Consider the following 27,672-nt stretch of genomic DNA (forward strand, 5'->3'; position numbering starts at 1 on the left):
GCATACATTAAGTTTTTCAAGAAACCAAAAGAAAACCCAGGATTCTTAAAGCAAACCTGATCATTGCTAATTTTTAAATCCTCCCTCTAGCCATTACAGTAACTTTTTATTTTGTTCTCCCCTGCACTTCTGCTCAAAAGGAAAAATCCATTACTCGTTTTTATGGAAGAACACGTGACAGTGCTATCCAAACACTCCTGCTACACAATATAGAGTCCACAGACCTATAAAACTTACCTTCTGTGAATCAGACCTCACAAGGGGGCATTCTTTAAAAAAACTGAACCCCCAAACAAGGGAAGTGAAGGGAGGGTTACTATATACATTGTATGAAGTCTGCATCAAAGTAAACCTGTTGGCCCTGAGCATCTTTAATTTAAAACCATTTTTTCTTATTCTAAACTTCCTCCTTTAAGGATTCCCAAAAGGATCTGTCACAGCAGAGCAGGGTGAATTATACATCCTGCGTTAGATGTGGGTTAATAAGGGTAATGGATGAATTTATGTTTTATATTAAACTTTTTTTTAAATACAAAGAAATGTTTCAGCAGCAATTACAATACTCACTTCTAGCAGTCTGGTCCATTCTAGCGTATGGTCTACAGAGTTCCACAAACAGACCTGCTTGTCCTGAGCACATGTTAAAAGCAGATCCTTGAAGGGGTGGGTTGCTAGTCCCCAGAGCTCATCTGTATGACCCTGCAAGTACAAAAAAAAACCAAACATTAAATTATTACACACAACGGTTATGTTTGCTGTAGCTAAGTGGTTTCCACTTCCAGCCTTGGTTGCAGTTCACTATTCACCGGGAAGACATCTTTATGTCCTTTATGTTCCATGTCCTCGAATTTTGTGCAGGTTTTTTCCCCACAAACATAATAGTAGATTAACTAACACATGTATGAATGTGTCAAGGTTATAGAATACTCAGGAACAATGTGACTGGTTAGAAAGGCTTGGAAAAGGGTTGTAAAATATAATGATGGCACCATTTTAACACATTATAGATATCGCAAAATAGTTCATGTCAGGGAAAACAGCACACCATATTTACCTGAACCTCCACCTGAAAACCGTCATTAAAAGTGCCTCGCAAAACAAAATTCCGAGATGTTCCAACTAAGAACTGGTCGGCTTTGCCTTCAGCCACAGCTCTGATGGTGCCATATTGGTCTGGAACCTGGAAAATATTTTAAATAAATATCAAAGACCTATTAGACACCATAAGAATGCAATACATTCTAGTAACTCCCTTTTAATGTCACCCTGTCATCCCAGGGTCACAATTTATGTGAAACATAACTGCAAAAAGAAATCCATTTTAGAAAAAGGTCTACCTTAAGGTAGACAAACACTTAAATGATTTATTATCTCCATCTGTCCTTTTACCTATGGCCAGCTTTGGAAATGCAGAACCAAATACGCATGAAAGATATTTCCATCACATTTACAATGGTGCAAAAACTAAATCACATCAATTTTCTCTGTAAATACAAGGAAATTGTGGGAAAAGTATTGGAATGCCAGGAAGCATGGTTTTGCTTAAAAACAGGCATCTGCTCAGTGATTAATATGCCTTACTTTATAAAGCCGTTAAAAAACAGACATTGATTAAATGAAAGGCATATGACCGTCTGAGAAGACAGAGCTCTAAGGAAGCATGTCCTCATTTAGGCTGGAGCTTAGAAGCACTTCCTAAAAGTCACTTCCAAATTCTGCAACTAGGTCATTAGCTAATTAAGAGAAAAGCTTCTTATGATTATAAAAAATGCAATCTTTGGCACAGAATGATCGTGTAATGGGTAAAAGATTTGCTTCATAAACCAAACTTTCTAGAAGATTTTTAATGAGATGTTTTAGTTCAACTTCAGAATACACAAACACATACTATAAAAGCAAACTTTAGTTTTTTTGCTGCAATTTTTGAGAAGAAATGTTGGGAGACTATGCTATTTCCTCCCCTCCCTTCACCATATTCTTTTTGGTATCCGTCATGGAAGGAGTGAAGGGAAATACACTAGAGCAGTGGCCTAATAAAGGCCACTTTTTTAATTTTAACAGCAAGACAGCAAGAGTGGGGCACTATTTCTTCCTTTAAGACCAGTGACAAGCCACTATTCCTCCTTTTGACAACAATGACTATTATTACACAGTATTTATATAGCGCTGACATAATACGCAGCCTGCACAAAGTCCATAGTCTTGTCACTAGCTGTCCCTCAAAGGAGCTCACAATATAATGTACCTACCGAAGTCATATGTCTTTAATACAGTCTAAGGTCTATTTGGGGGAAGCCAATTAACCTAACTGTATGTTTTTGGAATGTGGGAGGACACGAAAGTACCCGGAGGAAACCCACACGAACATGAGAAGAACCTTCAAACTCCACGCAGAATGCAATGATGATGGACTATTCATCCAACTGTTACCAACAATGGGATTCCATACCTTCCACACACACCAAGAATGTGGCACTATTGCTTCCACTGGTACCAACAATGTCTGTCTGCAGAATACGACTATAAACATGTATGCTTCCCCGAGGGGATAAAATTTTTTTACTTACTTTAACAATGTCCGTAACAAGTCAAAGAATGTAGGATGTAACTTCAACAACAGCAGTTCACAATATTGTTTGATAAAATTTTTGCTGAAATCAGATCAAGATTACCCACACGCACCACTCAAAAAATCAACATCAGGGAGATATTGATAGTTTACCTAGTCTTGTACATTTTGACTAATGTATTGCTAACTATTTGCTGCCATAAGTCTCACCAGCTGATGAAGTTTTTTTGTATGCTCACATGCCATTCCTTTTACGGAACTACTTACAACGATGGGTGAAAAACAGCTCATGTACTAACAGTTTGAATCCCTAATTGGCCTTCCCACACGGTTACAATACAGGAGTCTTCGTTTATCAGGAGTTCTTCAATCCTCCTACACTACACACACAGGAGACTTGGTTTATTGCATCTTAAATTCTTCTTTAACCCTCCTACATGGCAAAAAATTACTTAGAGCAGACTGCAGTCTTACCTCAATCTCCCTCTCAGGGGTAAGATTGTGATCCCACATAATAATCTTCCTGTCTTTGCCACCTCCCGTGAGAAGCATCCCATTCCTCATCTGGCACAGTGTAAACACGCTGCCATCGTGAGCTTTGATCTGCTTACTTATTTGGTAGACGCCTGAAACATAAAATTATTACTCAGTACAGCGACATATTTCCACTTGCAAAAACTTTACATAGAACTACTTCAGTCCCTTCCTTGGTAGAATTTATATGAGGCAGAACAAACTAGCCCCAGATATAGACAGTGATTCAGATGCCTTCCCAGAACAAGGATCAAGGTGATCGCTGCCCATGGTCTATAACACCAGGAAATGAAAGCTTGCTGAAGGATGCATACACATGACAAATGCATCTCATTGTGCTCTGCAGAACCACAATGAGATTTGCTTGGGGTATTTAAGGTGTATTCTAAAATGGCAAAATCGTATCCCTAATGCAAATCAGGTTCTTGGATTGGACTATTTTTGGCATGCCCTACATATAAAATTTTAAAAAGTACTCAGAGAATGGATCATCCAGCAGCCTAATATAATAGAAGGTTAAGGAAATGTGGGGGGTTAGTTTTCCCCAGAAGTCCTTCCTTTGGAACTAAGCCATTGTGAAGGAGAAAGTTTAATGAAAAAGTGCTAGACACATTGTTCCTTATTTATTAAAGCTTTTCAAGACAGGAGAAAATATACACACGAGTGAACCTGGGTGATCCAGCAAAACTAACTAACAAGGATTTGTTTTAGTAGATGAGTCAAAACCAATTTTACATATTGCACCTTACCAGTCCATAGATTAAAAATGTAACTGAACATGACTTTCCAATAAAAAAAACTTTCCTCCTTGCACACTTATATAAAAAGCACTAAAACTAAATGAACAAAAAAAACTTTTGCCTTTTTGCTGTGAACCATCCTGATATATTTGTGTTCATTTCCGGACAATACAAACAATGGCTTTCTTGTCTGGAAAATACGCCTATTTTTTACAATCTCTTGATTAAATTAGTATAAAGCTTAAATCTTGTGAGATCTGAGGAGAAATGCTGAGCCTCCGGATGGGTTTTACAATATTTTGAGTTTATAGATCGTGCTGCAAAACAGGAAATGCTGGCATACTGAAAATTCTTTTGGAAGTGACTAATGGTCCTCAGTTTCTTGTTCTTGGTGCCCTGAGCTATTGAATTCATAAGGCAGGAACAGAAACTTTTTTTTATTGTAGGTCTGGTGGCCAAGTCTTTGTGACACAATGTTCTCACAGTAAGAGGGAGATTGTGCTGAGGTTATAGACTCTTAAAGCTCACTAATTAGAATGAGATTGACTGGTTTGAATCCAAACAACCACTCAGGATGCTCTCATCAATTTATGTTCCAAGATCCTTCACTGGTTGAAGTGTATTTGCCTAGAATGACTACTTTCAGACTACTTATAAACTCTTAAGTAGTACAATAACAAGTGCAATTAGTTTTGATTCTACCTAATGTTCCATAAGGAATGCCTAGTTAGTCTGTTTATTGTTCTAATACAGTGAAGTTTTAGTGAAAACTTTTAACACAGAATATAGCTTGTTTGCCTTTTTTCAATTTTAAAATTTTTACTAGAGCAATAAGGAGTTACATTTTTATTTGTCTGTGTCTGTAAATGTTGTGTACATGAGCACTGTATTCTTGTATTTGAAACATTAATAAACCACAGGTCAGCAGAATCCTGTTTTAACATTGTCTTTCACCTGCTTTGCATTGATTTTGTTAGACACAGTGGGCCACATTTAGGATTTAGTAAAGCTCTCCAAGCCTGGAGGGGATACACATGGAATAGATTTCTTCAAAGTAATTTGCTATTTGCTAGCAAATGTTTTAAATCCTAAACCAGGTCCATTCCAGGTTTGCTGGATCACCCAGCTTCACTGATTAAAGTGTATCCTCTCCAGCTTTGGAGAGCTTTCATAAATAAGGCCCAGTCTGTACTACTACAGGACATTTGCAATAAATGCAAAGCAGGCAAAACTTTTATTGAGATTTGTGTTTTAAAGCACGTGTTCCAATGCAAAAAAATCTAGATCTGTGTACACAAGTCCTTGAGGAAATGTATCCTCACCTAATTGGTAGGTCTTACCAAAAGTCACATAGATAGAAATAAAACATGATGGAAAAGCTAAATCTTCCTCACTCTATTCAAAATTAAAATTAAATGGTTTGAAAGGACTTAACCTGTCCACATAAAAAAAAATACTGAACAAGGTACAGAATTACCATGCATACATAAAGTGCTTATTGAGATTTGTTCATTTTCTGGCCAATAGGAAGATGTGGAAGGAGGACGATGTAGAGCTTATACAATTCTTTTTCTCTTTGCTCCCTGGGTCAAATGAATGGAGGGGTGGGGTACATATAAGCACCTGATATGGGTTCTTTTAAAGTCCATCTCTTGAGTTGCAAGCTTCATTTAGGTAGGAATTGTTTCAGTTTTTCAGTGCAAAGCTATTTTTCACTTGGATTTGTTATCTTGTGTCAAAGGCCAAAGTAGAGATATTTTGACACAGGTCTGCAACACTAACAGAAATAACAGAGAACACCTTTAAATTTTCCAATATGGTGCAGGTCCTGTTTTCTAGGACAGTAAATTAATTAGATCTACGTATTGCTCTCCCCTGTGTTTACATGATGAGCTCTGTTCATCGTGTGCCAGGCATATTAATGACATTAAAAGAGAAAACACCTAATGACTCATTGCTATTAAGCCTTCAAATAATTGCTTGAGCTCTCTGAACAATTATTGAGACATTTAGCTGAATGCCAAGTGGGGATTTAGAAGCAATTAAAATGTTAGGAGTGGTGGAGAGACAAGCTTGAAGCATTCCGGATAACCTTTTAAATATCACCACGCCCGCATGCTGGTACGTTTCAATATTCTGGAAGACTAATGGGTGATGTTCACTACCACCCTGGTGGCAAAATGTCTTGTTTGGACCACCAGCAAAAGATGCATTAGTCATAGCAATGCACAGCTGTGACTTTTATTGCTGGTCTGCTCTATGTAGTTCAGTTTGTAGTTTGGCAGTAATATCCCAACAAACACCTGCGAGACTCACCTTTCACTCCTTTACCGGCTGTGGATTCTACTGGAGTTTTGCTCCATATTAACATGGTGCCGCCTGAATCTCCAGCGAGCACATCACCGTTGGCTAAGAAGGCTAAGCATTGCACAAACTTTGGTTTCTCGTATTTCTGAAACACAGTTGTAGAGATGATTAGATTCACAATTACCACCAGTCACCATTGTTAACCAAAGCATTTCTAGATTTGGTAAATTTAATAAAGGAATATCTAAAGCTAAAATTGTATGATTTCTTCATTGAAGAGTAGGAAAAAGCTGACAATCAGGTAATAAATGCCATCATGTCACTGAAAAAATCAATGTCTAATAAATCTTCAGGATCCAACATTTTCAGGAGGGTCTGATTTTTGATGTACCTGTAACTGTAATTCCTCTTTATAGGCTAACTAAAAAACAACACTTTCAGAAATAATAATACTGAAAGTAAAATGTGAATTCTAAAGCAGGAGATGGTTTGTCAATATCAGCAGTAATTAGTGGCATAGACAGTGGAAGAGTTGAGTATTCAGTTTCATTTTAGCAACAGAGTTGCTTTTAGAAAAATAAAGCATGTACCACTCAAGAAAATATTTATTTTTTGCTACTCTACTACTACTTGCTTTTCGCTACTTGCTTTTCTATGAACTTTGTTTACTTTCAGATATTTAATTTACAGCAAGAAGGGTGCTAGAAAAATATTACCAAACAAATAATACTTTAATTAACAGACAACCTACATACCCCAAAGATTCCTTGTTTCCTTGCCAAAGAACTGCCACTCCAGGTCCAGAAAAAGATGTGTGACTTTCCGCAGGTCACTATCGTATTCGGGTCAGTTGGGTGGAATTCAACTGCCAAGACCACTTCATTTGTAGTCTACAAATAAGTCAACAGGTTCAGAGTTTATATACATACACATATGCACATATTACATAAGTAAGCAGGTTTAAAAGCGCCAATGCAATAACAAAAATGAACAAATCATAGCTCATCAGTTGTTCTCATATTCACCGAGCACTCTAGTGCAAAAGTACTGATTATGGTTTCTGAACATATATACCACAGAGTGAGCAGTGGAGAAATAATAAAATAATTTGGAGCTAATCAAAATCATTTAAAGCCTGGAAGCAAGTCTTCGGATCCCACAAAAAAAAGGCTTTAGGCTCAAATCTTTATTAATAAAATATTCCCTCAGTAGGCATAAAATAAATATTTAAAAAGCTGTAATGCAGCTTTTTAATGCAGCAGTAATGTTTTTCTTACCACCAGATGTCTCCAGTTTTCAGGACTGAATACTGCCCAGCATCAAAAAATCTGATCAGGGCTTTACTGACCTTGAACCAGTATGCGGATCAGAAAACTATTGTTATGTCTGCCAACTTTGTTGTCTGCCAATTTCATCCTGGGTAATGACTCACACGCATTAAGATAAACAGGTCAGTACGATTGCCTTTGTAGAATAAAGATGGTAATGCATGCTTGCATGTTTGTCTTAAACCAATCATCTTTTTACAAGTCCAAAAAAAAATATCTTTAAGATGAATATAGTTTTAAACTTGAAGGGACAATCTGTGTGACAGTTTGCTCATCAATGGAGAAAACAGGAGGTTGTCACCACTTTGATTACCCATCCTGCTTCCATGTAGAAATCAATGTAGAAAAATGACAGCGGGACTCAACACAGTAGACTTGCCAGTTGGGTAGAGCACTGAATAAAATTGACTGCAGACAAATAAACAACCTTCAGGCAGTCACAACTTCTTCCCCTGCTTACATGTACAATGAGCTATTAGGCTGAATGATAAATGAGTTGAATAATAAATAAGTTGTTCAGGAAGAGCATGTCAGGGGCCAGAACAAGCTGCCAACCATTTCCTTTTCTATTCTATGTAAACAGAGCCTAAAGTTGCAAGACTCGATTACAAGTTTTAGCATTGACAATTACCTTTATCTCTGCTACTTTTGACTTCTTCTGCCAGTCCCACACTGTAAGCATATGCTCATTGGAGTCATCAATAACCGCCAAATGTGATCCAGAGTCCTTTAAAAAAATGAATAGCATTTGTTAACACTTGTATAAAACTTCCACTAAACTTTACATCTGAGGACATGCCCACCATCCCTGACAATAGGTGGAAGGGTTCGTCTTTAGAGACAGTCCTAAAAATTATGCTATGGATTTACTTTAAGAGTGTATTTGCAAAAGAATCTGTCAAACTTTTGTGTGTATGCAATCAGATTTTTAGAGGGTATAATTGCACAAAAATGTAATTAATATTTGGAAAACCAATACAAATATGTTAAATAGTTTAAAAAATGCTGACACTGAAAAAAAAAAAAAAAAGCATTTTGACATCTTTAAAAAAAAAAAAAAAAAGTGAGATGGAGAACATTTTTCGACAGTTGTTATGTTTAAAAATCCAGTTTTAAAGAAAGTTTCAGGAATCTGCATTTCACTTTGCAAAATTGAAAACTTGTGGAAATAAAATACCATGGAGGTTCTCAATTTACACCAGGACTGAGTTCCAAAATGCATGTGTATTTTAAATTTCACATCATTGTAATTTGTTTTTCCCCTGAAACATATGAAACCTGCCAAAACTGGGTTCCAAACATGTCCCTTTAACCCCACTTTACCCTTTAGAATGATGAGACTTGCAAAATATTAAGGGAGTCCTGTCTGCCAGAAGAGACCAATCTATAGGTCATATTCTAGTGATACAACATCAGGCCAGCACAGGTCTAACGCTGGTCATACACTTAAAGCTAAACTCCTACTCCCACTTAAGCTAATCCCTACATTTCAAGGGCAAAATGTTTATTTATGCCCATTGGGACCATAACAACAAGAAATATGTGGCTCATCCCTCGCTCCTCAAGGTGCTCTATCCCCTTGCATTGTAGATAAAACCCGTGCCTGCAAGACCAGTATGAAGGTATATCTCTCCATGATGAAAAGCACAAAAACCCAATTAATAAAAGGGATCGATCGGTCAGGTCAAATCGGGCTGAGGAGGAAAAAACTTGTTGATGCACAACTTTCTACAACCAGGAAATGAGGCATGCTCTGATTGTCTGCAGTTTATAATGCACACTGTGAAAAGCTGAATAGAAATTTAGTACAGAGGGGAAGCTGTAGAAGACTGAAGGAAAGGCTTTAGTTTAGCTTTAAAACAATCACATCGCTTATTCTACTTTCACCCCCACTGAAAATATTAGCCTTTACAACTGTTTTCTTTCAGCAGATCGTATGATGTTGTTAAGTCTATGAGGCACTTACAGACACCTCCTAGTGAGGCTTATCTAGTTGCCATTCATATGACGTTTATTTAACTATAAAGTATCCAGTATGAAGACAATCCATTTTTATAAATAAATATTTTAACAACCTTGCAGCAAATAAATAAAATTTCTCTCTCATACATATATAGCGTCATACCGCTTTCGAGAAATCTAGACATCCGACTCCTCTCTCGAAGGTCCCAAGGCCAATAACTTGCAATGTAGACAAACTGACAGAGTCCCAGACTCTGACATGAGGTTGTAAAGGCTGAAAAAAAATTAACATGGATAGAATAAATAAATGAGGTAAAAATGTAATGTAGACCCAACAGTAGGCTAAGATGAAAAATGTTGATAGTATTTTTTTTTTTATTATTATTTTAACAAGCAGGATGCAGCAACAAGTATTCAGCTTTATTTGTGACAGACTAACATAATATAGGTTGCTACAGGCTCATTTTTGTGCTTCCTTTTAAATTAAATTTGCAGTGTAAATGAGCTCTAGGCAGGGTACACAAACTCAATGGCAAACACGCAGTATTGTCAATCCAGAATGCAGTAGGCAAAGCAAAGCATGGCCAGGTGATAAATGACAAAAACAGGCTTGTAAATGGGACGAGATTTTAAATTCTCACAGTAGTGCAGACAGGCACAGCCTGCATAAGAGTCAATTTTCCCTAAAAAAAAAAAAGCAATGCAGCATAGTTGTTATCCCCATCACATGAAGCTGCATTAGGTCGACTTTACTATTAGGATCATCAAGAAATTGTGGGACTTTGCAGGAGGGTTGTTATAAAACAGTAAGCGTAGATGCATTTACAATAAAGTGCAGCAGATATTATATATTTTTTAATATACTCAATATATAACTTAAGAATATAAAAGTAAATTCTTTGGATTGATTTGGACTTTTGATTTGGGTAATAATGCTTTAAAGTAAAAATATCAGACTATTGATCCTGGGAACATCCAATTGCCTCATGGAACCAGGAAGGGATTGTTTGTCCCCTGTTGGAGCAAATTGTACCAGGGTTTTATTTTGCCTTCCTCAGGATCAACTATGTCTATAGGGTTTTATATCTGGGATATGTTTTTTTCCCTAGTGGTTGAACTTGATGGGAGTATGTCTTTTTTTTTCAACCTATGTCACGATGGATATGAATAAGGTCAGTTGTGACTGGTTCACATTAAGAACAACAAGAAAATCACCTGCCAACAGTTTTCTTCTGTTTAAATTGTATCACAGTACCATTATTTATCAATAGATTTAAAGTGGTGTAAATGGGTATGCGACCTATAGTTATCTATGATCATGCTGGAATAAAATTGAGGGGATACTTTTAAACAATAATAAGTGCTGCAGACAACTACTCACTCGTCCATCTTTGTCCACACCAGCAATCTGTCCTGTTGCAATTCTGATTTTGTCTGGATGAACGGCAATACTACAGAAAAAAGAAATAATTATCAATACTGTACTGTCTAGAATAGACAAGCCGTAAGCTCTATTCAATGATGCGTGTAGTAGTCTTACCATTTAACACAATCTGTGTGACCGAGATAATGGCGCTGAGTCCTTTCCTCGTAATTGAACAGTACTACAACAGACGCTATAAAATATACAATTTCTCCGGTAGGGAGAAGGTAAACATTGGCTCGACAGTCTCTCCCTCGGTAACCATATCTTCACAACCTTCTGTTAAGGTGAACATAGCACAAGCTTTACAGAAAGCAACAGAAATATTATACCCAGATGAAAAAAAACATTTTTTACAGGGCTGTTTTAACGGCAATTCCTCTGTGTGCTAAAAGGAACATATTGTAATGTATTATTTGCAAAGTGCTGCATCATCATTAGAAATATTCAACTCAGACTCTGCCTAACCCTGGTTTCTCAGACCATATGTTGTTGATTATTGGTTATCTGTCTCTTGAATCCAGAAAAGGCCATCTATCTATCTCTCCTAGGCAATTTGCACAAGTACTACACCCCGCTCGCAGCAATAGAAGTTTCTTCAGATTGGCAACTGTACAATGGAAAGCACTGTTATTCCAGATTTGATTTTCAAAAAACTATTATTACAATTGTCTAAGCACTTAACACTTAAGCTCTGTACAAGTATAGAAAAAAAAAAAAATAAGATGCAACAAAAGTCATATCTGGGTCAAAGACTAATTTTTATTCCCATCTTAGACAGGAGCAAATGTTTATATGAAAGCCTTAAACTGAAAGTGTGCAAACCTTTGGGATAGAGTGGGAACTGCTAAAACCTCTAAAGAGTGTTATATTGTTATTGGTTTACCAACCATGATTCACCAACCAGATTCACCATAGATGCTTATTCTGATTAGCTCTGGTACAAATGGTAATGGGGTGGGGGGGGTTTGGGTTACCTCACCTCTTGAACGTGACAACAGCAATATCTAAAGCTAGCAAAGTATTTTCTTGTATTACCTTCCCTGGCGGTATGAAGTATTTTTAAATGTAAAAGCCGTAAATTTGAAAATACTTTTAAATTTCCTGCCTGGTCCCGCCTACCAGCCGCAAGGCCCCACCTCCCAGCTACGCACTTGCGAGCAGAAGCTCTGCCAGGATTTGCTTCCCCTGGCCCCCGCATCCCCAACATTCACACGCCGGGGACACAGATGCCAGCTGGGCATCGCCAGGTTACACAGATGACCAGCCGGTATCGCCAGGGGGAGATCCTGGGCATCGCTGGAGGACACCGCAGGCATCGCTGAAGGACGCCAGGGGCACTGCTGAAGGATGCTGCTGGAACGTGGGAACCAGGTAGGACTTTAAAACTCCCTGGCAATTCCACCCCGAGTGTGGCTCGGGATTACCGTTTTTGGTATGGAAAATTCCCCCCCACACTCGGGAATACCACCAGGGAGGTTAAAAGAGGAATAGACTGCAGAGATAATCCTGCAGACGGACAAAATCCTGCCCCTGTACAAAGCATTGGTCAGACTTCATCTGAAATATACAATCCAGTTTTAGGCACCAGTTCACAAAAAGGATATTGTGGAAAGGGCAACTAAACTAATGAAAGGAATGGAGGAGCTCAGCTATGAGGGGAGATTAGATGAACTGAATCTATTCTCCCTTGAGAAGAGACTTAGAAGGAGGGATATTATCACCCTTTATAAATATATAAATGGTCCATATAGAGAACTCTCTTCCCAAAGATCATTACAAAAGGACAAGGGGGGAGGATAAGGAAGGGATTCTTCACTGTAAGGTCTGTGAAATAGTGAAATTGGCTCCCTCAGGAAGTAGTTTCAGCAACTACTAAGAAAACGCTGGATGATTTCTAGAAACACATAACATAACTGGGTATTAAAGCTTTAAAGTAAAGATAAGCAAGAAGGTTGATCGAGGGAACATCCGATTGCCTCAGGGAATCAGGAAGGACTTTTTTTTCAAGCAAATTGTACCAGGGGTTTTTTTTTTTGTCCATGTCCATCTGGGCTATGTTTATTTCCCTAGTGGATGAACTTGATGGACTTGTGTCTTTTTTCAACCTGAGTAACTATGTAACAGCTGCAAAACTTATCCATCACTTTTAATTTTTATACAATGGTGACCAGAACAAATAGAGAGTATTAAAGGATAGAGAGATGAATAGAAAGTTTCTAATATTTGCCAAAGTTATCACTTTATACCCTTTTGAACAACCAACATCCTAATCATTAGGGCTAAACATGAGAATATTAAGGATACACCCACTCCAGTTTTAACTTCTCTGGTGGCAGTTCTGTTCTGATGTCTTCATAGCTCTCCACATCCGACGGAATGAACATTGTGATTGGTCGACCTCGCATGAACATTTTTATGTAGTCTCCATCTGCAAAGACAAAATATTCCAACTGTTGTCAGATAGCATTCAAGCATCTGGAAGTAATAAGCCATCCTGTATGTCCAAGGAGCCAACGTTGACTCTGCTGCCTCCAGAGCTGAAGCGGCTGTTTGGAAGGCCATGCCAATATGAAAATAGAAGAACGTTTCACATATCTATTGTATTATCATTATTATGGATTTATTAAATTGGGGGGAAAAAAACACACCCTCTCAGGGCAAATTTTCCTCCTGTGGTAGGATAAAAGAGCTTAGCAATGTAACAGGGAATAATTTAGGCTTTAAGTTTTAACTGGGGGTAACTCCAATGTTCTTTTAACTATACATCTAAACATATAAAAGGTATCAAGCTCCCAGTACGATACACAAAAACAAGACGGGTATTTAGCAGACCAGAGGTCACCTACAGTCTCTATTCCAGATTACAGGCAAAATCACAATCAAAATTCTAAATCTACTTTAGCTCGAATCAAGAGTGTTTCTCTCGTGTAATTAAAGTGTAACTGCACCAATAAAGCTTTCCATGCTTCAGCTACCCTTGCCAGTCTAAAAATACCTGTCCCAGATCCAGCAAGATCTCACCCATGAAGCTGCCAAACCATGTCAAAATCTTTGGTGTCAGCCCATGTGCTTGGTACCCTCAACTCAATCATTTGGAGAGTCTTTAGTAATAAAAATAAATTAAAAAAATACATGTGTAGGGCTAACATGATATTAGACAGAAGAAAGTAAATTGTTCCTTAATGCCTCCACTATTTCTCCTTTGCATCTATGGGGTGGTAATGATTGTCATGCAAGCTCACATAATAAGGGTCTCAGGGCTAAGGGCTCAGGTCATTCATTCCCAGCATGCGCAGAAGCAGCCAGGAATGCCAGGTAACCTGGAATTTGTATACAAATTAGGACTCTAATATAAAATCTTATCCACTTTCTTTAGCTCAATGTAAAACAAAGCCTTCTGGTGCCACACTAAAATTTCTAACACTCAAATTACATTATTAATAAAACTCTGAGCTGGCATAGGCAGCTTTCTGTTGAAATAATCATGAAATAAAAACATTATCGAATATAAAAATAATAAAATGCATGAAATAACATTCCTATTAATGTCTCACCATATGAGGTAAGGGATTATAAATATGTTTTATGGCTTATAAAATTTCACTGGTCGACTGATGCCAAGAGATTTATTCAGACTGCAAAGTAAAACCTATAGTGAGGACTTAACCCAATGTACTAGAAAACTGAAAAGAATTAATATCTTCGCTCTTTGTGAAAAGTGGTTGGCATTTGCACACAGGGAACAAACCACTTAGGGGCTTTCCACACGAGTGCAAATTGTAGATGTGTGTAGTGATCACAGATGTGAATTTGGCAATATAACATAGTGACTAGGGTACTGAAAGAGCACCGATATGGACATTTACAGTAATCTGAATTCACATCAGCATATTAGGGGAAAAAAAAGCACATTATGCTTTCAGATTAAAAAAGTATTGACTGGAAAAGCAGTATATTATAGAAAATATTGTTCTTAAACACTTACAGGTGTGTTTAAGGCCTTAAACATCACCATCTGGAATGTCCCTATTAAACATGCTTTATGCGTCCTTTTTTAAACAAAAAGGGGAAATTGTGCTTTTTATTGTGGAACATGAAAGTAATGTTTGTGGGAAGATGAAATCAGCAACTTTAACATTTTGGATCCAAGTGATTTAACAAACTGACATTTCAGACAGTCAAAGGAGGGACGTCTGACAGAAGAGAGCCAATATTTAACAATGCAAAAACTGCCTTTTCCTGCAGAGGAAGGCTCGATTGGGTCTGGATTTGTCACTGGAATCATATCTCTTACATAGCTCTATAATATTATGTGTTTTGCTGTAGTGTCTGGCATTTAACCATTTCAGCTCTTGTAATATTCTTTATAAGCCAAAGCAAATTTTACATTTCCACTTTGAGTCTGTTCATTCAATAATACCTTATTGTAATTATTATATAAAATACCAAAACAATTTTTTGACAAAATAGACTTTTGTTTTGTAAAAGTTTTACTTTTAGTCAGACTGTCTATTATAGGCAAAATTACTTTGTGTTCTTTCCTATTTTGATAACTGTTGAACTTAGAAAAAGTTGTTTTACTGCAAATAAAAAAATTTAATTTAGTCTAATATGTATTCTGTATAATAAATTTTTTCTTCAATGTTGTGCACTTTTATTGCTATGCAACAAATAAACAAAACTTGCAAATAAATTGTTGTTAAATAAAAATTCAGCTGAACTAAACCTTAAAAATAAAAAACGTGAGCAGGTCCTTTATTGCAGAGAGGACAGACTATATCCAGTGTTCTCCCCAGACCCTATTAGACAGGGCCACCACCCACCTTCCCAGCCTAAAACTATTTCTGGGTTGAGCACTGTACATCTGTCTGCAAATAAATAAACTTAACCTACATCGCTTGTCCCTTTTGCAATAAAAATCCTCCCTGCTGCAATTCTGTATCAATTGTTAATTGTTTCTTTAACTGTAGATGATTCTTTCAGCTGATGAAGATGCAACTTTGTAAATATTTACAAAGTTTTACTGGCTGATCATTGCAATTGTTTGCAGTATCATCCACATTAGCCAGTTTTCTATACGGATAATTCAAAATATTAAATGCAGGGTTAGTATAGTGTTACACTTTTACAAATATGCGTATACACATTATAGAGTTTCAGTTTAGCCTAATGCAAATCATTCTACCAACATATTTTTAGGCTGAGGAGAGAAACTAGTGCACCTGGGGGGATAGTCAGAAACATAAGTGGGACCTTCAAGCTTTATGCTATGTCTGTGTACTTGCAGGGCATGAAATCTGATGTGGTCGAAATGTGAGGTCTTTGTGAAACAGAGAAGCGTATTTTAGAATAAAGATAAAGTGATAGGGGGGTTAGGGACATTTCAGGCCCGCAGTGACCCTTTTTTGGCAGCACAGCAGCAGTCTGCAGTGTTCTTAGGAGCTGACAGCCGCATGGTTTTATACCACAGGTCTGAATACCTCTTTCAGGAAGTTCTAACTCTTCCTATACAGCATACAACAGAAAAACTAAATCTAACACTTGAAGAAATCATTCCTATATGGACTAAAACACTCATTGCAGGATTTGAAAAAGTTTTAGGAACAAACAGGTCATATTGCAATACTTACTTCCAATCCAGATCTGTCCCTCGTTGTACTTTCCTACGATTGGGTGTTCTCAGTTTGGCAGCCAGCATTATTTACATATTTCCTCTGAGCTCAGGCTGTCCTGTACCTGTCCCCAGCCATGAGAGAGAAGCAGCACAGCAATGAGCTCACCTTTACATCAGTCTGCTCGTTTCTATCAGAAAGCACCTTGTTAGCACATGAAGCCTCTAGTGCTGCTTCTTTCATCAAGCTGGAAAAATCTATACTTGTGAAAATAATAGCTTAAGAAGCTTAAAAGCTTTAACCATTTTGAACCCTATACACAGTCTAATTCTTAACTAATCATCATATCATACGTGGAAATAAGCTGTTTTTTGGCCAGTCTGATCAATGTGCAGCCACACAGACCAAGGCTGAAGTCCCATGAAAACCAATAAACATGCATAGAAATAGCATGCACAAATTATAGAGGATTTCATGCTAAAGCAGAGTTTATAGAGGAACGTAAAAAAAAAAAAAAAAAAAAAAAAAGCTAATTAAGTTTATCTGAGAAGCGTTTCAGAAGAATAATTAAAGTTTGTTTATTTTCTGTCAATAGAAGCCAGCATTATGCCAAAGCAGCAGATTATGGTCAGGGAAGACTGGGAGATTCAATTCACAGGTTCTGCAGCGTGAGGCAATGAGGTTTAGAAAATTGCACAGGTTTGACATGCAATCACTTCAGGAAAATTTGATTCTTAAAATCATGCAGACTGATTTGCAAAAATGTAATCTGGGTTTAAAAGGGCTTCCCTCGCTTTACTGGATATGGAGTGTCCTTTTGGCTCTGCATCTAAGTAATGTTTTGTTTTAGGACTCCTTGAAGGTTTTCCAAAATTAAAATTAAACTTTAATATTACATATGGGGTTGCTGTTTACTAACCCTTGGATTATAAAAAGTTTTGGCCTGTGTAATTAGGACTAGGTCACACAGAGAGTTAGGCAGGCACTGGTTCACAACCACAAGTAACCGCAGCCACCAACCAAAGGCTATCCTTAAGAAGCATGGCGGTGGTGGCTGCTCAGCATTACCATTCATTAGAACTTGCTATAAAGAAGGCTGTTTTTTGAAATACTGGAATAGATGGCTATTAAATTTCAGAATTTTCAACGGCAGACCCTACTACTGATTTAGTTATAGTAGCACTGATGTCATATAAGGGCTCGGACTTTACACAGTCTTGGGCATTTCCTCGCAAATTAAAAACTGCAGCGGCTGTGAATTATTTTTGCTTCCTGTAAAACTTGTATTGAAATAAAATGTGCTTGGAGCAACAGAGAAGCATTATTGCTTCAGTCCACCTAAGACTCAAATGTAATATATTACTTTGCCTATTCAAGGAGAATATAACAGGTGAACCTCCCACTACCAAATATCTTTACCACACTCCAACATACTCTTACTTTGTTAAAGCCCTTGGTAAATATTCAGTCCTTATGGTAATGTAAGAACACACGACTTCCTCCTGGGATAGCTGTACTACTGGCCTACAATTAATTTAACCATGTGCAAGCTCTCATTATCCTGCAACATAGGACCTGATTTATTAAAGCTCTCCAAGGCTGGAGAGGATACACTTTCATCAGTGAAGCTGGGAGATCCAGCAAACCTGGAATAGATCTGGTTTAGGATTCAAAACATTTGCTAGCAAATATCGAATGACTGAAGAAATCCATTGCAGGTTTGCTGGATCATCCAGCTTTACTAATGAAAGTGTATCCTCTGCAGCCTTGGAGAGCTTTAATAAATCAGGCCAATAGAGAATACACAGGGTTATAACTTCCAGTGAGGTGTGGGAAAGGTATCAGCAGAGGTGAGTGTGTTGGGAGGAAAAAGGGGAGAATGAGTTCCTAAAAAAGAATCTTTACCCTGAATATTAAAACACACTTATAATGTTTGTGCAGGGCCAGAGAAATCTCTGTTACTGTTCTCTAAATGCAAGATGAGCAAATGCCGCTTTTTGGTATCTCACCAGGTCCTGGTTTTGGACATACCAATCTTTTAAAAGATAACAGTAAATTTGGAATAATATTGCTATTTACAACACACGTCCATATGTTGCATTTAATACCAGTCCATAGTTTCTTACAATAAGGGAGGGATGTTTACTATAAAACTATACTAATCTTCTAAATCCCAGACACGTGCTATTTTTAAGAGTCTATAAACTCCATAGGGCTACCTCTACAAACTAAACTAGGCAAGAGTCTGCATGACAGAAATATATATATATATTTTTTAAAGATGCAGTAATCAGCAAAATGTTAGATTAGGAGAGCATAGGGAAAGGTAGGAAACAAAGCCAAGCTGTAGGATCTAAGTGTCAATCTTACCTTGGCTGTTTTTTTCTCGTGTTGACATTTTTGCTGGTTTTGAGACAGAAGTAAAACAACTTAAAACGCCAGAATACCAACATTTTCTATCTGTTTAGCATGTAATCGTGCTGCTAAGTTTTGATTTATTGTGAAATGAACACTTAACGCACACACTATGAGTAAAAAAATTGTGCATTAACAAACGTTATTAAAACAAAAAAAGAAAACCGAAAAATTAAAGTTTTTGTTGTAGTTGTATGAAAAGAAGAGCGAAGAGAGTAAGCACAAGAAAAAGTAAGCACAATGAAATAAGAAAGGCTGCACGGTCTGGAGTTTTTTTTTACCTGGGCTGACGACAATATCTTTATGCCTGAAAACAAAAATAATTCATCATTACTTTACATTAGCAAATTCAGACTCGTTGGTCTCTACTTGAATGGCAAGTGCTGGCTATAGATTGTGACTGATTGCCAAAATGTGACATTTTTGACTTATGCTCTTTACGTGCTCTATTATAGTCACTCAAAACGAATATTCCAACCATTTCCAGCAACAATAGAATGGAAGAAAAGCCACCCTACTGGCAAACAGTAAAGTTGTTAGCCGCCTGTTTAGTGATCCAACATGGTGCATAGTTAAAGGACATCAGAAGACAACTGTAATAACCCTAAATATTAGAGACATCCAGGAACTAATATCCTGGGGAATTAACATTTTGCACTGTACAGGGCTTACAAGTTGAAGCTTTGGCCTGATGTGAAAATTTTATTCTTTTATTCATTGTTTACATGGCCCTCCATATAAAAGACTGCAATTTATGTTATGTGAGCAACACATAGAATTTCCCAAATGGGTTAGGTTCTCTTGAGAAATTACTGCAGCAAAAATGTATTATTTTGCTGTGGTGGGAAGAAGAAAATAAATGCTTTTATAAAATGGAAAAGAAAATAATTCCAATAAAATATATGTATTTAAATACAACAGTATTTCATGGGAACAGAAGGCTGGTCACATGGCATATTGTGCCAAAAGAGCTGGGGAATTGTTTGTAGTCTTAATGTCTTTTGGGATGTTGGGCAGACTGAATTGCAATGTTCTGTCTACGAGGTACCTGAAGATACAGCAACCTGACAGCTTTTGGGGAAAGTCCAAAAATTAGAAAGGAAAACAAATGGCTATTGCTATTATTTGCAGGTAATCCAAATACAGATGCTATCTGCATACACAAACTAAACACAAAACTTAGCCAAGCATTTTCTGCTCTCTAGGTATGAGAGCAGCTTTTAAGCATTATGTCCCCAAATGTGCTGCTATTTTTGCAGCTTAGCAAAGATTTGACACAAAATAAAGGCAAAATGGAATCACACACCAGCCTGTTTATACAGACCAACAGGTGACTGGTAGCAGGACTGGGAACATCGAACAGCCCTAATTTATGGACATGGCTGACTATAGGGCACATGGTAGGGAAAGGAAATTGGGTCTCATTTATTAAAGCTCTCCAAGACTAGAAAAGATAGACTATCATGGGAGAACCCTGGAGCTCAAACACACCTGGAATCGATGTGGTCCAGGATTAAAGACATCTGCTAACCAATTGCAAAACCTGCATTTCAGGTTTGCTGGATCACCTAGGTTTCCCCAAGATAGTCCATCTTGATCAGACTTGGAGAGCTTCAATAAATCAGGCCTATTGGGTTATATGGCTCCATTATAATTAAATTAACTGGGACCTGAATAATGCCAGCCTACAAGCAATCTCAAACAACCCAGCCTTTTAGGAAAGGCTGACAGGAAGACATATCATACATATCAACATTTTATACTTACTTATCTGAAACTTTGGAAGCCTTTGAGATCAGTTTTGACGTTGAAACTGCCCTCTTTAGCCTGTTTCGACTGTCATCAGAAGATTCCCATGCATTGTGTGTTTTATCAAGAGTGGAGCTTCTTTTTACACTAGTGGGAGGAAAGATTGGGAAAAAAAATACCTTCAATGCCACAAGAAACAAATATCAAGCAGGTATGTTTTAACGTCTGACAAAAGGTAAAGAAAACCAGAGCAGGAAAACATAAAAAAGCACACAAAAGCCAATATATTGAGAACTGGCATCCATAACCAGAATCTTGTCAAAGTCCTGGTTTTGAAAAATTAGAAATATGGAGAGGAGGTTAAAAACAGTCTTCTTGAACCTAACATTAAAGTAAGTGAGTTAGTAAAGCAGGCAGGCACCATCACAGACTCTGGAGGATAAGTATATAAAGAATTATGCAAAAGTAGCAGCCCGTTACATTACTTTCATTGGAAAGGAAGTAAACACAAGCAGAAAAAGGAAACACCAAAGAGATACCAAGGACCACACAAGCTTGACTGAGTCCTCATTTGATTACTTGGAATCTGTCAGTTACAGTTGGAGTGAGAATATAGTAAGGTGTTTAGCAGTAAATTTGTTGCTTTGGTGTGAATTTTGAAGCAGATTAGTATAACAGGGAAATCACAAGAGCAGGGTAATTGTTGACACCCAAGCAAAGCTTAGAAACAACTATTTTAAAAACTGTGGATACAAAGGAATTGACACTGAGTCAATGCAAGAATCCTAGCAAGAGTTGTAATGATTGCAATCCTGTACTTAAAAAAGTCCTCTAATTACACCTACCTTCCTGGCCAAAGGTGCACAATGTTAATTCATGAGGGATATTGGTAAGCAGTGAAGGTAGAAGGAACACGGAGTCCTTCAATGATCAAACCCTTACCTGATAAGGTATAGAATATGCTTCCAATAAAATAAATTCAATGTGATTCTACAGAACATAAGTTCCATACAACTTGATAAGAGCTAATTATCATTGGAAAGTGACATGTAGAATCTATTATACTGTGGCTCCTATGGGGAAATAAAGCTACGCAAAATAAGGTATTATAAAGTAAGACACAATGCTAAAAAAAAAAAAATAAATAATTTCCGTCCTACACAAGTGTCATTAAGAGTACTTTCAGCTTACATCAAGTAACGGGGAGAAGTAAATATCTGATCAAGCCAAGCATTAAAAGTCAAGTCCACCGTAATGGTAGAACGACCTGTGCAGAACAGCGGGGTACTTGGGAACAAAGAAATTCTCAGAGGAGAAATATAAATACTTCACAATATTATTTCTAATGGTTGTATTGATATATCCACACTAACTTGTGCAAAACTCCAATAAAAATCAGCACAGTAAACTGGTTCTACCTCCAATGGTGTTGGTGCCAATACAAAGAAATTTCTTGCTCTGTATGCTTTTTGAGTTCCACTGGAAATCTGCTAATAGCTCCATTTTTAAACTATAAAACAAACTAAGGTTCCAGATTCCTCTTTACTAACAGAACTTAACATTGCCAGCATTTTGTGTGCAACAGAAACATTTATGTCTTCAGATGAATGTTCCCAACAAGCTTAAACAGGGCATTCCCAGCCGAGGAACACATGGCTATAAGTGCACTTCAGTTATTTTGAAAAAGCTCATGTACTGCTCTGGATAAGAGGTTCTTAAAAGCATTATAATTTATTGGAAATATTATACTGATTTACTTAATAAAAGAGCAGAAAATTTTCAACTGGAGGTGCCATTATTCACAGATTAGGACTTGTAGAGGACAGATTATTTATAGATATGTAGAATAAATTGGAAACTGATGTGTAATTTGTCAGGAATTCAATTAATTTACTTATATTAAAAATGAGTTTATTTTTTATATTTGTGCCCTGCAGTTATCAGTGCAACTAATAAAGTCTGACTATATTAGTGAGTCAGGAGCAGCATAATGGTTATTATGTCCCGAGTTTAATTTTCATGGAATTTGCATGTTCTCATGTTTCTGTGGGTATCACAACACAATGCTAAGTAACATTGTTCATGCAAAACTCTGCTGCAATGTGCCTTAGTATGACTGTATGAAGCCGATTTATAGACCGTGAAATATTTAAATGGTCTATACCAGTGCCTTGAAATAACTTTCAGGTCTTAGGGAAACCCCAAAATAATTACTATATTTACAGCTCACAGTACATTAGTATTAGTTTGTAGGAAGAATGCCTCTTACATTGCTGGCCAGTGGTAAAAATGTCAGCCTTACCAATAGCCAAAAAGATCATCGGTGTCACAAATTGCTAATTACTAATGGAACCCCTGGAAGCCTCTGGAGGAACCCTAATTAGGAAACAGTAGTGTATAACATTGGTAGGTAGCTTACTAATTATAGGGGACTCTGAGGACTTACTAAAGGACATATTCATATAATATATTAAAACATGGAACTGAAATTATCTTCTCATTGACAAAGATGTTGGGTTGGACTGGCATTGCTTATTGCCATCTTTATTTTGCATTTTAGCAAAAGATGGAGTTATTTACAGATAAATAATACCATTCTTCTGCTTGCTTATTTTAAAAGTGGTCATGAGCTGAAAAGATGACCAACTTCTTAAATATAAATGCCACATTTTTAAATTTACCCAACTGAAAGTGAAGAACTCCATTTCAGTGAATGGAGTTTTCTAATCCTCAGGTTGGGATAATTATAGCACCTCTAATCTCTGCCCTTGTCACCAGGAAAAAAAACCTATTCTCATCCTATTTATAAAAATAGCAAAGAGTTTTCCAAAATTGAGAACAAATTCTGTTCTGTATAAAAATCCTCCACAGACAGCCAAGTTTGCAACGTTTATGTCTGCTGTTGCAAGTCTCGGCCAGACACTGTATAGCTATTGCAAAGAAACATTTGTTCTTGAGGAGACAGTAGAAGTCCTTTGCTGAAGTGCTACTTGACACTGAGACCCTCATCAATCTGGCAATGCAGTAGACAACGCAGGCTATCATTACAACTCTTGTTGCTTGTATCCTTGTCAATATGATGTAAACCTTTTGGTTGATGCAGTGTTTCTGCTTTCCTGATTTTGTCTGTGTGTTTGGCTGGTCTGTGGGGAAGGTTGGGGAGAAGGAGATGTCTGATTTAATGGGCTCTGATCATTTGTGTTTGATTCCTCTTTGACGACTTGGGGTTTCTCTTTCTTTTTCTCTGTGCTACTGTAAAAATAAATGAGAACATAAACAAAACTGACAATGAAATACAGAAAGAACGAGAAAAAAATGAAATCATCTGCTGTACTATATAAATATACAGTTGAATGACATGGAGTAGGCACAACCCCCTTTTGTCCTAGCTGATTTAGGGACCCCTTATGCCAAGTTTAGAAGTCTGAGCCATAAAGCCATAAAGACATATTCACTCTAAAAGTAAATTTTCGCTTAGCTTAGTGAAGGAGGTAAAGCAAATTGGATATTCTCTGCAAAGTGAATTGTTTAATCACGTGCAAATTAAACACAAGACTTTGCACATTATAGGATCCTTTCAGCTCAACTTCTCCTCATTCACATAAAGTGAAAACTGACTTGGCTTAGTAAATGAGGTTAAGTCATGTCATCTTCAATCATCCAATAAAGTGAGAGCAAAATGTATGTTTTTTTTTATTTTCCTAACACATGGCTGGGTGTTCTTTGCAAAGTAAATTTTAAAGATAATATCTTGAATAATATCATACAGGAACTTTTAACTACAAACTGTGTCATAAATTCATAAAACAAAATAATAAATACTACATGTTTATTAAAAAATGAAAAAAATTTAAACAAATTATAGACAGATGACAACATTTTAGAAACCTGGAACCTTTAGGGTTTTCATGTCTGCATTTGTGTGTGCAGAGACTACGATATACATGTATAAGATAAATATGTATCCCAACAATGTGCATTATCACAATACTAAATAAATACATATACATTAACACAATACAAATGTTTAGTGTACATGGATGCCTAAAGGTTTCAAAAAACACAAATCCAAATCTGGTACGGAAATAAGAAAAGTAGGTTAGCTAAGTAAAATAATTTTTTTCTCCAAAATATTTTATATTTTACAATTGAAATAATGAATTCTGTATTTGTCACAATGAGGTAAACTAATTAAATTGAATCTACATTTTCATAAATATTAAATGTAGGGCTAGTTTGTACTTCAAAACGTAGCTTTGATGGAATTTCATTCTATAAAGGAAAAATAGTGAGGCAATTCCAATTAAATCACTTTTCACTGCAGCTCTTTGAAGCTCAGATGCGTAACAATGACATGTAGTCAAAGGGGGAGAAAAAAAACACATTGCAAGGGTCATACATAAACCAAAATTCATTATTTTACAACATATACCGTACCAAATCATATAAACAAAATACTAAAATATATATATTTATACACATATACATACACACACATTATATATATATATAAACAAACACACACATATATATATATATATATATATTTGCCCCAATATCCACTGAGAAAACCCATAATAGCTATCCTATTAGATATTGGGACTGTAGATGGCAATTTATTCTAGGAGTAGAGATCAGCTCTTAATTCTAAGACCTTAGAAATAAAATACAACCAGGTTCAGAAGGGCCTACACAAGAAGTTTTTCTGGTTTAAAAAGGTAATTAGAGGAAGAAGCCAACATAGCCTGTGGCACACTGCCTAGGGAGACTGTGAGCTGCCCTAATAATTAATGAAGATCTACTGGTACGGGGAAACAGAAGTATAGAAACCAAGGCCAAAATGTAATGTTTTTGTGCCCTAAGAGAGTCTTCTGCTTATACTTAAGCTGATTTGCATTGGTAAGATGATTTTTAGGTTTCTGGGCAGTAAAAAGACACCACGGCTCGACAACAAGCAAAAAAAAAAAAAAAAAAAAAAAGCAGCACTTTCTTGTGCCCATGCCTGTGTTACGTTGTATATTTCGGTTGTGAACATTGGAGGTCCAATACAATATTATTGTAATTGTACGATTCTTTTAGTAGAATTGGACTTCTTGCTATGCATTTATATAATGACTTTCAGTTCACTTTGGAGAGTTTATTCAACAAATGCATGTCAACAACTGTCCCTCAACCTAGTGTCCGAATCACTGATAATGTCCAATGTCTCCCAGGACTATCTAAGCATAACAATTTAAAGGGAAAAATGTGCCTTAGTTATGGATACTCCAACTGGGTCACTTTAATTCCCAGGACATTAATTTCATATAAAATTATTTTTTGGCATTGGACAATTATATAAGCACCAATATTTTTAAACATACCATATTCCAATCTAGCATGGGGTAGATGTTTTGTAGTTCACGAAGATCAGTGGTCCCCAACCACCAGGCTGCAGACCAGTGCTGGTCCATGGCTGGTGAGTTGGGGGTCGCAAATGAGAGGAGGCAGAAGGGCCAGCAGCGGTAGCCCTCCTTACATACTCTAAAGCCAGTGACAGTGTGAGAGTGGGAGTGCAACCAGCAGGAACGCGGGCGGCTCACCTCATACCGCTTTCACAGGAGCTGCTGAGATTGGCAGAGCAATGTATGTAAGGCTTACACTTCTCTTCCATTCCCAGCAGCTCTGCTATTCTCAGCTATAATGTGCTGAACGGAGGCTAAGCTGCCGAATAGCAGAGTAGTGTAAGCTGTACATATACTGCAAAATTTTATTCTATGTTACCGGGCCCTGCTGTCAGAAAGGTTAGGGACTACCTAGAAGACCTAGACATGGGTGAATATGCTGTCTGAGATTTTTGTGCAGCACAGGCAGAGAACACAAGATGGTATGGGTTTTATAGATTTCTATTAGGGTCAACAGGTATTTACTGTACTTGCAACATTAAAAAAAAAAACAAAGAGTGATGTCCATGTTTAAGAGGTGTGCTCAATAAAAATATTATTTTGTTAAGTGATAGACTGTAATAATAAAATTAACATTTTCTGTTATGTTGCCACACAGTAAACCTTTTAGCATATCCTCCCTTTTATTTATCATTAGGTAAAAGAATACCTTTTTGCAAATGATGCCACCGTATCTTTTCTGGCAACAGAATGGGATGTTTTTCTGGTTCCAGCTCCTCCATTGGTAATACAAGGCACAGAAGAGACTTCACGCAGTGCTGGTGGACCTAGAAAATCAAGAAAAATAAATTTGTGCAATTAAGTATTTGTTGTAGTACACCTTGGAACAATAAATCCTTAGTCATGATGGAGCAAGGTAGATAGTTCATGATACAGAATATATATTAGAATATATATAACAAAAACACTGTGTGAGATATACAGGACATGTCCGTTACATATTTCCGACGTTTTAATAATATAATAAAATATGGTTTTTAGTCACCCTCCTCCTCCAAGCTACCATATTTGAAGGCATGGGAAAAGGATTTACAGCAATCGTGGGAGCTGGAGGAGTGGATCGAAGTAGCTTGCAATGTATCCAAAGTCTCTGTTAGCCTGATTGAACTAAATACAAAGTTCTCGTGCGTTGGTACTTGGTCCCAATTAGGATTGCCCAGAGTTTCCTGGGGTCCTCGGATCTATACCTCAGGGGTTGTGAGAATGTAGCAAACATGGAGCATATCTGGTGGTCGTGCCCGATTGTGCAGGTATTTTGGAAAAAGATCTTTGACCTTAGATGATTCAAACCTCCCTTTCTCCCAGTTTAGAAAGTGCACTCCTAAGTAGGATTGACATGCCCTTGCCGAAATACACAAAGACATTTTGCAATTACGTGCTGCTGGCAGCCAAAATTGCATTGGCAAAAGCATGGAAAACACATTTATCCCGCTGGCTCCAATCAAAACTAAACTAAACTGGATAATGGTGAATGATAAGCTTACGTGTACTCTCTAAAACATATCACATGTCTTTGAAATTACCTATGTTTTGAGAAGTGTGGGTAGCTCACTGTTCATCAAATTTGTTCCGTTCCTGATGTGAAA

General features: G+C 37.1%; 1 protein-coding gene across 4 annotated transcripts in view; it reads right to left on the reverse strand.

The window, feature by feature from the left end:
* The window catches only part of EML4 (EMAP like 4), a 135,031-nt gene that overhangs the window by 11,452 nt on the left and 95,907 nt on the right, over positions 1-27,672 (reverse strand). For 3 of the 4 annotated variants that reach the window (XM_072409788.1, XM_072409790.1, XM_072409789.1), the window contains exons 3-17: positions 26,736-26,853; positions 23,730-23,894; positions 20,661-20,789; positions 19,175-19,200; positions 18,849-18,881; positions 13,171-13,294; positions 10,981-11,130; positions 10,822-10,891; positions 9,604-9,714; positions 8,110-8,205; positions 6,906-7,040; positions 6,160-6,295; positions 3,044-3,195; positions 1,055-1,180; positions 568-699 (exon numbers count right to left, since the gene is read on the reverse strand). In XM_072409788.1, the coding sequence (XP_072265889.1) occupies positions 568-699; positions 1,055-1,180; positions 3,044-3,195; positions 6,160-6,295; positions 6,906-7,040; positions 8,110-8,205; positions 9,604-9,714; positions 10,822-10,891; positions 10,981-11,130; positions 13,171-13,294; positions 18,849-18,881; positions 19,175-19,200; positions 20,661-20,789; positions 23,730-23,894; positions 26,736-26,853 (1,703 nt within the window). The remainder of the gene's footprint in view (positions 1-567; positions 700-1,054; positions 1,181-3,043; positions 3,196-6,159; positions 6,296-6,905; positions 7,041-8,109; positions 8,206-9,603; positions 9,715-10,821; positions 10,892-10,980; positions 11,131-13,170; positions 13,295-18,848; positions 18,882-19,174; positions 19,201-20,660; positions 20,790-23,729; positions 23,895-26,735; positions 26,854-27,672) is intronic. The other variant, XM_072409791.1, reaches the window with a different exon arrangement.

This window comes from Pyxicephalus adspersus, chromosome 4 (genome assembly GCF_032062135.1).
Source record: "Pyxicephalus adspersus chromosome 4, UCB_Pads_2.0, whole genome shotgun sequence".
Lineage (NCBI taxonomy): Eukaryota > Metazoa > Chordata > Amphibia > Anura > Pyxicephalidae > Pyxicephalus > Pyxicephalus adspersus.